This window comes from Halyomorpha halys, unplaced genomic scaffold, assembly GCF_000696795.3.
Source record: "Halyomorpha halys isolate HHAL.00 unplaced genomic scaffold, Hhal_1.1 Scaffold127.1, whole genome shotgun sequence".
Classification (NCBI taxonomy): Eukaryota; Metazoa; Arthropoda; class Insecta; order Hemiptera; family Pentatomidae; genus Halyomorpha; species Halyomorpha halys.
The window spans coordinates 165,056-176,441 of record NW_027107825.1 but is presented as its reverse complement, the minus strand read 5'-3'; the positions used below and the strand labels follow the sequence as shown (position 1 = coordinate 176,441).

Here is an 11,386-nt window from a genome sequence, read left to right as displayed (position 1 = left end):
AAAAGACTAGAAAATTGTATAGAATAATTAAAATTGGAAACCGATATTTTATTTTGATAAATACATATTTATTTCGATATATTACATTATTGTAATATCGATATGGAATATAAACTATATAATATTTATAAATATAAAATATCGAAAAACTATTTAAATGCTTTTTACAATTTTTTTTTAATCTTATTAAACCAAATATCGATATTTCTATTTTAAAAATATCGAAATCGATATTATCAACAATGTTAAATACCGAAATGAATATGAAATTTTCAAAATGAAAAATTGAAATACCTTGTTGATAATGTTCCATATTGATATTATTAAATATATTTAACATCGAAATGGATATTAAATTATTGAAACAAAATATCGATATTTCAATAATATAATATTAGATTATTGTTTCAATTATCGATATAGATATTAATAACATTATTAAAGATCGAATGGATTTTAAATTGTTGAAACAATATATCGATCTTTTGATAATACAAAATCGGAATATTATTGCTAATATTAAAACATTAAAAATTAATGTCTGTATAGGTCATTTCCTATCTCTAAACAAGTGGAATATATCTTTTTTCCGGAGTCCACCTGCACCCACCGTACGCCTTCTTTAACCTCTCTTTCACTGTTGCCACGACGTCTCCTCGTCCATCTGGATTTGATTTAAGACACTTCTTTTGACCCGGCAGATGAGAGCTGCTTTCAGTGAAATGGCGTCGGCTCGTTCCAATAAATTATCGCTGCTCTCACCTTCATCATCGCTAATGCGTTCGCATGAGCCGCCGCTAGAGTTGTCGTTGGTAGAGGTTGCAAATCGAAGACCTCGGGGCCCGCTGTGGCTGCGGCCCCATCCTGCGCCATGGGGGCTGCGGGAGCTACTGCCTCCTCTGGCGGTATATTAAATCTCCCAGCTTGCACAATCGGGGTCCCGTCCGCATTCATTCTCATAGATTCTGAAGAAAACGGGGGGAGGGAGGGAGGGGGAGGGAGAGAGAGAGAGAGAGAGAGAGAGAATGAGTGAGAGAGAATACAAAAGAAAAAGAAATTAAGTGCAAAAAAAAAAGAAGGAAAAACTGTAGAATGACTAGTAAGATGAAATAAAACGGTCCCGGGTTTCGGCACCACTTATACAAGGGACTCTTTGTTCGGATCGCCAAACAAGTAGATTTAATAAATTGGTTAGTGTTGTACAACATAGAAGTATATTTGTAAAAGTAGATGTTAATTAAGCTAAGTGACTTTGTAATCTTCAAAACTTTACTTTAGACATGAGAATAAAAAAAAAAAACTATCAATTTTCCTTTTTTTTTATTTTAAACAATCTTTGAATAATACAATTTATATAAAATTAATCTCTACCACTACAAATCATGAAGGGTTAAGCGTTGTACTGTTGGTCAAGTAGCATTACTTAGTAAGGAAGTACTGTTTTTTTTCAGCCAAGACTCACATTAGAGTTTTATATTGCCGCCTAACCATGGTTGGGGGTCAAAGTTTTTTATTTTGTGGGACTACCACTCAATGAAAAAATCAACGCCCAAGGCCGGATTCGAACCAGCACCGCCAATAGACATCAAATTGGTAAAACTGTGTCTTAACCACTGAGCTACGGGTGGCCGAAGCACTGTTACTAGACCAACAGTTGTGTAAGGAGCAATACTCAGCCACCATATTTTCCTCAATTAAGGGGGATCCAATTCATAAGGCCGGGGGGCTCACTTCATGAGGCTGGGTGGACCCACTTCATGAAGCCGGGTGGACCCATAAGGTTTACCCACAGCTACAGTAACAGAATAAATAATTATCTGTCATACCCATATTCAAACCTGTGCCCTTGGAGTTAGTAGCTAAGTATAGAGAAAACTAGAATTCAGAGCTTGGAATTGATGAGAAAATACATGCTTATTCGATATTGACTTACATATATGACTAACTAATAATATTAAAAAAAAAAATCCTTTTTTTACTTGGTTATTGAATCATAAAAACCTGTTTAGAGGTAAATAAAACAACTGGTTAATTAAAATGAAAAAAGCGGTTTTCAGTTAAGCTGGTGTTAATCACACCCATAGTTTCTAGTTGTAGCCTCAAATCTTCCATTGTACATTAAGGTGATATAGCATATTGGTAACTGTTGTGGAATGGAAGATAAGGGGCTTGTATCTTATGCTTTTTTAAAAGAGGTTCATTTTACATTAACTGTTCTGAGAAAACATTAATTGGAATTTTAGTTAATGAAAATGTAGTTTAATTATATATGTATTCAATCTCAATTTTTTAGAACTGTAAATAAATTTTGGGATCCTTACTATTCACATCAAAATATGTTAGTTTGAATAGAAAAGAGGTATAAGTATGGATTCCTTAAGAACAACATAATGAATTTTAATTGTTGATGAATCAAAAAAATGGAAACAGCATTTAATAAAACTTCTATTCAGTTAATATTTGTGATTAAATGAAAGGTCTTACAGATAATTACATTATTATAGTAAATCCCTATATATGTCAATGTAAACTGAGGACATGGCCAACCAGCACTTTTTGGCTTCATTTTTGCTTAGGAGTGTAGGGTTATGCCATCCCTCTGGTTAGGCTGAGTATGATGTTCTCTATTGTTTACTATGGCTATAATTGATCCTTACTATTCACATCAAATTATGCCAGTTTGAATAGAAAAGAGATATAATTATTGATTCCTCAAGAACGACATAATGGATTTTCATTGTTGGTGGATCAAAAAAATGGAAATAGCATTTACTACAACTTCTATTCAGTTAATATTTGTGATTAAATGAAAGGTCCGACAGATAATTACATTATTATAGTAAATCCCTATTTAAGACATTTTTTATGGTAGGGGATAGTGGCAAGAATTGAAGGATTGTCGAAATTAAAAGTATGATTGAGGTTTAAGGGGTGTTCTGATAATTTGGAGGCAAGTAGATTACAGGAGTTGAAAGAAGTTCTGTGCTGGAAAATGCGGTTCTTAAGTTGTTATTTAGTTTTTCCGATATAGAAGGAGTTGTAGCATTGGGTTGAACAAGGTATCCGGTAAGCTACATTGGAATGGAGTAAAAACGGAATAGGGTTATTTAATTTGGAAAAAGATAAGAAATTTTGTTGTGGGTCTTCAAGCCAAGAATTAGGGTGGGAACGTAAATAAATTAAATCCCTATTTATGTCAATGGAAACTGGGGACGTGGCTAACCAGCACTTTTTGGCTTCATTTTTGCTTAGGAGTGTAGGGTTATGCCATCCCTTTGGTTAGGCTGAGTGTGATGTTCTCTATTGTTTACTATGGTTATAATTGATTGGTCACGACCAGGGCCGTGTGTTGCAATAATTGATTGTCATATGATTTGGTAGCAAAAATAAATATAAGGAAGACTGTTTTTCAACACTTCACCATTCACACTTACCATAGTAATGAATATAAAAACTTTAAATGTTATCATGGAAATAGTTACTATCATTTTTTAAAAAAAGTTTATTGAATAAGTACAGTTAATAATAAAGTTATAAAATTAAAAGAGGAAATGGTGACAGGCTCCAGTAAAACAGGGAACAGAATATAAAAATTATTTAAATTCAAGGAATAGTTTAAGAAAACTAGTGCTATGAGGCAATATGATTTTGAACAGTTGGTACCAATGGTGAGATCTCTAAATATTATAAGATTTAAGAGAACGTATAACTTAATGTTTTATTTTATTTAGTTTATCTGGTAAATATTTTTTATTATTGAGTCAGTTAATCCATAATATAAAAATAAAACTCATACATAAGGTAAACATTTTTTAATATTTCCATTATCTCCATAGATTTATTATATCCCCTTATTATTGATATTAAATACAAAACCTCCACTTTTGAGATGGTTAATTTTTTTTCTAACCAATAGGTTTCAAAGGTTTAATATTGAAAACCATAAACCACAAATTGCAAATTGTTTATTAACATTTTTCCACCAATCTTTCACAAAAATATTTCATACTTGAATAACAACATACATAAATATAGACATTTATGAATGGATAAAAGTATTTTTATGTCTAAATACAGTATTATTAATCTTAATACAGCTATGAGCTTCATGAAAGAAACATCATTCATGTCGTATTTTTTAAGTTAAAGCTAAAATGTTTATAAAACTGGATAAAATTTAATTTTTTCTAACCTAAATTAAAATACATACAAATTTTGAGTTTAACTTTGACAATTGCTAATACTAATACAAATAGAATAGAATCTAATATCGTCATTACTAAAACAAGAATTCAATAAAATATCAAAGGGTCAATTCAACTTAATGTTTATTCCAAAAAGTTAAAACGTAAATGAATGAATAATTTATATAAAAAGTTTTTCATGATATGAAATTGTTCACTAAAATATAAAATTAAAAAGGTTTTATATCTAAGATCAAACATTTATTTAATATTATTAGGTAATATTTATATTACATATTAATAATAATAGGTAATATTGAAGCAGAATGAAACATTTGTTAATTGAAAATATGTTGAGTTGTTCCCTCATACTTTAAATAGAATCATCTGATTCATCAGATGAGTCAGATTGCTGCTCACTTTCCTCACTTTCATCAGTGTCCTCACTGTCATCAGGCACATATACATCAGTAAGAAGTCTAATCAAACTTGTATGTCCCCTAAGTTTTGCATATTCCAATGGTTTTTTGCCTTGAAAATCCTTCTTTGCACACCTAGCCTCATTGTGTAGCAATAATACTGCGCAATTTGTTTTATTCCAGATTGCTGCTATATGGAGTGGTGTGTACCCATCAGGGGTTACCCTTTTATTTACTTTAGCTCCCCGTATCAACAGTTCAGTACATAAATCAAGATCTCCAGTTGCAATAGCACGATGAAGTGTAGTCCAGGAAGATGATCGACGATAGCGAGGGTTAGCTCCATGCTTGAGTGCTAATAGAGCAGTTGGTCCATCATGTGCTTCCAATGCATTCCACATAAGTTGATTCATTTGCTAAAAAAATGTAATGAATCCATATCCATCCAAACAGTATTAAGAAATTGTAGTCATCTTGTATTAATGATATGTCAAGCATAAAAAACATTTAAGCTCTTCCAAACTAAATACATTCATATCATTTTACTAATTTCACTTATCTATACATAAAAATTACAGCAAGGGAAAGTATTTGGATCATAAAATGTTTTGTACCGATGCTATATCCATTATTATTTTCGGTTTATTTAGTTTTTATCTTGCTTTTATTAGTAAACTAGTGAATGCAAATAATAATGTAATGTAATAATGAAGATAAAACCTTAGGTGCCCAGGTCCAGAATGAGGTGTAAGGTTTTTATATACCGCACAAAATGTTTGTATGGATTCATTTTTAAATTCTTTTATGTGGCAGCGGCAACTCAAATCTGCCCTTGGTGTTAATTTATTTTTTGGAAGCCCCCTAAATTGATATGCTCTAGATAGCTCCTCTCCCCTCCCCCCTCCATATGTCAGAAATGATCTGGTAGGGGTTAGAAAAAAAAAAGAAAATGCTTTTATTAAATAAATTCATAAGCTTGAATTTGTATTTTAACTCACTTGCAATTATACAATCAAGTTGAAATTAGATAAAAATACATAAACCTGATGGTCTAATAATGAATCAACTTTTTAGAACAAATCTGCTGAATTTAAGGGATCTTAGCACAAACTTTTCTTGATACTCTGTGAACTATTTCTTAAGGATATATTAGACAATATTTATAGAAGGTAAAGACATCAGCTTTGAACAACATTAAACATTAATCTATACCCAATTTGTCAGGTTTCTGAGACCGCCGAGCATGTCATACTTGCCTGTACCCCCTATGAAACACTGAGAGCCAAGATGATGAGGGAAACAGGACTCTATGTTCTGACGAAGAGCGATCTTCCTGAGCTGATGAAGAAAGAGAACTACCCGCACTACAAGACTTTCGTGTACGGGTGGAAGGAAGCTGTGGGCTCTACTTACTTCTCCCTGGGTAGGAGAGAATAAGCTACACCAGCAAGGACTCTGTAGAAGAGGAAGATATATTTTGTAGCAAGAGCAAGCTGTGTGCACAACTATGTAATGTTTGTCATATGCAGGAATGAGTTGTACCCACTGATGCGAACACCCATATTGTCTAATAGGCAGGGTAGGATGATAAATAAATAAATAATAATAAGCTTTGAACAACATGAAAGATTTGGGAGAAAATTGGCACAAAACTATATACCTATACAATATAACTACTATATAATAAACCAATTAACTACTCTTTAGATTTATATTAGCCAATACCTGATGGGTGATGGGGGTCAGTTGGAAGATCTAGGTTATCTGATTTTGACAAATTTTAGTACACACGTATCTTATAAGCTTGCAAACAATTCTTTGGATATTTACATTCCCTAAAAGTACTGGTACAGCAATACCATTTTTATCAATTAATTTGTCTATGTTATTGAGTTGGTCTTATGACGGATAGGCTCAGCAGAATGAATCAATTGAATTTGAGGGATCTTGGTACAATTTTTTTTAATTTCTTGCACATGATTTCTTAAGTTTGTATTAGCCAATCTTGATAGACGATGGAATCATAAGCTCAGTAAAATGCTGTCAAACTGATTTTGACAAAAATTGGTAATAATGTATAAGCTTTATAAAGATAACTTATAAACTTAGCTAATGATTTATGAACTAATATCAACAGAATGTGTTCATCAGCTTTGTAGGATATGGCTGATTTTGACAAAATTTGGTACAAATGTAGCTCATAAGCCTGTTAATGAAGCTTAGGAGAGTATTACTCAACATCAATAAAAGGTGGTTTCATGAGCTTATCAGAATGCAAAGCCATGACATGGTTAAGGATTTTTTATAATTACATAAAACAGTCTTAGAGAATATTGAAATAAATAAGAAAATATTTTTAAGAAAAATGAATTAATTTTTCATTTCATCATTATAAAAAAAATAAATCTGTACCACTACAACCCATAAAGGGTCAGCGGTGCAGTATTGTGTAAGGAAGTACAGTTACTTGACCAACAGTTGGTCGATTTGGTCAGATTCACGCTCAACTGCCACATTTTCCCCTAATTAAGTGTATAAACTTTTAAGAGACTAAGTGGACCCCGGAGGACTCCCAAACCCAGAAGGTTGATCATGGCCATAATAGCAACATAAATAATTATTAGTTACAGCTGGATTCAAACCCGGATTCTCGGAGTTAGTAGCATAGTGCCATAATACTGAGCCATGCCTTAAAAACCTCCGATATATGTATATACATATACATATATATGACTAACTTGAATTTGGAGCTCGGGATTAGTATAGGAAAAAACTAGAATTCAGAACTTGGATTGGTGGTAAAATACATGCCTATTTGATACTGACAACATTAATAACTAATAATATTTTAAAGGGGGTAGATAATGATTGCCCGGCCACTCCCTACTTCATTATTATACATTGAAAAAATTAAACTAATGATAGAATGAGTCAACCAAAATATTAATATGATAAAAAAACATATAAAAAATATTAAATATCAGCAAACTAGTAATCTTAAACATGAATCTATGTTCTATATTTTACTTTCATACGTTTTTTCATCATTTATGTTTCATCCACATATTCATTGGGATAAGAAATTATAATTATGACTTTTAAACCATGTAATATAAAAAGATGAGTAAAATTGCTAGAAAGTTATAAAGTTATTTTATTCTGTTTGGAGCATAACTTTCATAGTAATGAAATCATCTTTCTTAAAAAGAAAAAAAAATTTTATTGTAGAAGTGAGAGGGAAATAATATTTCTTGGGGCAGGACTTGTACCCTCGCCCTTAGGGAGGATTGGCACTCCCGAACAAAATGTATAAAGTGTGACTTACCTGTTCTTCATATCAAGGTCTGTCAAACAATTAGTCTAGTCATAAGTCTTCTATGTGCCAGTTTTTAGTTTATTTGAGTTATTAAAGAAATTATTCAATATTGAAAGTTAGTGAAAGACACAAGTTTGATTATTAAGTAAAGATATACTGGCCTATGAGCTTATTCAGGCCTGTATATAAAATGTAACTATTAAAATAAATTTGAACTAAATGTGAAAATATACATATACAAGTGTAGAGTAAAACAGAATCTGAATTTTAAGGAAGTGATTGTAGACCTCAAATGCAACAGAAAAGTTCAGTTTCGATATGGTCCAATTTCAAACAGGGAAAGAGTGAAAGACTGCCACATTTTTTAAAGTTGTAACATTTTTATTGAATATGAACCACTAACTAAAAAAACTATTTAAGTCAATTTCAGCTAATTTAATTGATCACCTGATACCATAAGAATCAATTCCAATGTCAGTTCGAGAAAACACAAAACTTCTATCAACTCCTATAACCCATTTGTCTCTAAATTGTCAAAACACGCATTAAACCTGAATCATGCTTTTAATTTCAATAATACTTCAATTCTTGCTCTGTCCCCAACCATAAAAAAACGTCTTATATTGGGGTCCATTCACATAAATTTAACGAAGAATTCTGTCAATCATAAAGTCGATAAAGACTGCATCTTCCTGACATACCAACACATTTTGAACCTTCAAAATGCTTCTTTTCTCTAGCTTTGGCATTTTAAAAGCCCACTTTCCTGTCATGTCTTTTATTCTGTTTTTATTTTCTTAATTCTCTCTCCATACTTAATTTAAATTATATTTTACAGTTACTATCCTTTCTTTTTCTTTTATATTTATGTATCTTATTTTTAATTTATATTAATATGTTAACAGCTTAAGTATACTTACATTAATTACTTTATTATCAATTTTTCTATTATATAATTTACATATCTCTGTATTCCTATTCATTTGGTATATTGTCTTTCTTTATCGTTTATATTTATTGTATCCCTTTCTTTTAACTTTATTTCTTCTGTTTTCTATACGTGTTGATATGTATCAAGGTATTAACAATTATTAATATTATATGTCTTGTCATACCTGTGCCGGGTATGTCAACCAAGGGCACCTTGCAGGTGGCTAATGGGCACAGGCAAAAAGGTCCTTGCTGAATAAATCTATTAAAAAGAGGTATTGCCAGCTGGCTTTGTCGGTAGGCAGGTCAATTATAAACAACACATGCACCAAACACTTTTCTAAGTGTACCACCCTTTGTAACATATTTTTCTTGGGTGAGGCTAATGATAGCCAATGGGAAATAAGGTTCTGAAAAGGTAATGCCTCTACAAACGAGAGGGGAATCTGGCCAGTGGAGAAAAGCGAACACAGAAGCAGGAGAGGGACAGAAGTAAGAAGACAAACAAGAGAAGAGGTCCTAAGAAGGGCTCTTCATAATTGGAACCTCAGCTCAGACGACACCCATGGTTACAACAACACAACCCCAATGGCGAAGACTTCACTACATACCTCAACACACACCACCCAAATCAGCAGCTATATGTATTTATTAGGTACTAAGTTATAATGTAATAATCATATTTTATGGCAAACCATTTGTCTGGATCATTTCAATCATATTATAATTCCCTTTAATCATATCAATGTTAATAAACACTTTGTTCCTTTATATAGTTTATATACTGTTATATTACCCAATAACTCCCTTTATTATATTATATAATTAATGGCAACAATATTTTATAAATATAAAGGTATTTAATTGGTAAGCTGGTAAACAGCTAAAAAGCCTTTGGAAAAGAATCCAATTATAATAATAGTTTTGCAGGACTCAATATAAATTGCCTTCAGCGATTATCCTGGCATCCCGACGACAGTACATAGCAGTATAAATTTATAATTTTTTTTATTGTTAAAATATCTCTTCTTCCCCCTCTCTATTATGTATATTATCATTTATTTTTTACCTAATTATAATTTTTTCTTTATTTTCTACACTGTTCACTTTAAAATTATTTTCAAATGTAATGTACTTAACTGCCATCCTCACTTCTCCCAATACAAATGGTTCACTCTGACTTTGACTTCTGTCAAAACAAGTATGAATTCTGTCTTGTTAATTTTCTTCCTATATTCTTGATTTTATTCTTATCCCCCTTTTTCATTTCTTAGTTTGTACTTTCTTTTATACTTCTTCTTTTTATCTGTTACTATATCTGTTTTCATTTATTGTTACTATACCCTTGTAATTTTCTATTTACTGGTTTACTTATGTTAACTGTTTGTACCTTTTTTAGCCCTGATGAAGCCCTGCAATGTGGGACGAAAGGTTGACTCAATTAAAATAGTTATTATTATATGAGTTTTATTTGACTGCACCCAGACTATATTCCATTTATTATTTTGATTTTTGATTTTAATTACTATTTAATATTTATTTTTTGAAAAAGCAATTAAATAAAGCAAAAAAATGCTACAAAATGAGGATTAAGGAGGTACTAGCAGCAGCTGAAGTAGTATTGGAAAAAAAGTAAACTGAGTGCTGAATAGAGGGTAGATGGTACATTTAAATTTTGTATTTAAATACATTTTATACTATCATTACTAGGAATATTAATTTTTGTTATTTCATGTTATTGTTTTTATAGCATTATTTTAATATATTTATAAATAAATTTGTAAATTTCATTGTTTTAATATTGTTTATATAGTATTATTTCAATATTTTTAAAAGTAAATTTATACATTTCCTTTTTTTTTTAAAGAGAATTTAATTTTTTATGCCATAGATTTCATATTTTTATAAATACAAAGTGTGCATTAGTAATTAATTTGTCATAATATATCCCAAGTCAGACAAAAAAAAAAATAATAAAAGCTTCATAATAATTTATTGTAATTATTTTTGCTGAATACTAATATTTAGAGGAGAGAGAATTTCATATATCATAATTTTTTAAATAATGGAAGCAAATCTTAACTAACAAATCTCAACTTTATAAACATGGAATTAATCTGTAGTGCAGTAAGAGGTTGATAACATAGAATTATGAATAATTCAGAGTGTTTAAGAAATATAAATCTTGTGAGCCCCTTTTGAATGTTCCAATAAAGAAAAATTCTAATTGCTTTAGAAGAAAATTTAGTTTATTTTACAATAATACAATTGGAAATTGCCCACTTTAAATAGTTTCTAGTTATAGTTTTCTATACCACAATATAGATCAGTCTGGCTCTGGCCATCAAACTGTGAGCATCTTGCTGTGTCGTGTGTATTGTGTTTCTTAAACTTTCTCTGCCTTCTCCTTTAATTAATTGCCTAATTACAGTGAATGATCTACATTAGTAAATAAAAAGCTGTTTTCTGGTTAAGTAGAATTGTTATTTTAATAAAAACAAGGAAATAGCAGTTGAAGCTTGTGATACAGACGTAGA

At 30.9% G+C, this 11,386-nt stretch overlaps 1 protein-coding gene across 1 annotated transcript in view; it reads right to left on the bottom strand.

Annotated features, from left to right (window-relative positions):
• Positions 1-4,152: 4,152 nt before the first annotated feature.
• The window catches only part of LOC106678184 (uncharacterized), a gene marked incomplete in the record, with an annotated part of 138,425 nt that continues 131,191 nt past the window's right edge, over positions 4,153-11,386 (bottom strand). Inside the window, 1 exon segment of the mRNA XM_067046185.1 lies at positions 4,153-5,019. Coding sequence (XP_066902286.1) covers positions 4,558-5,019 — 462 coding nt within the window.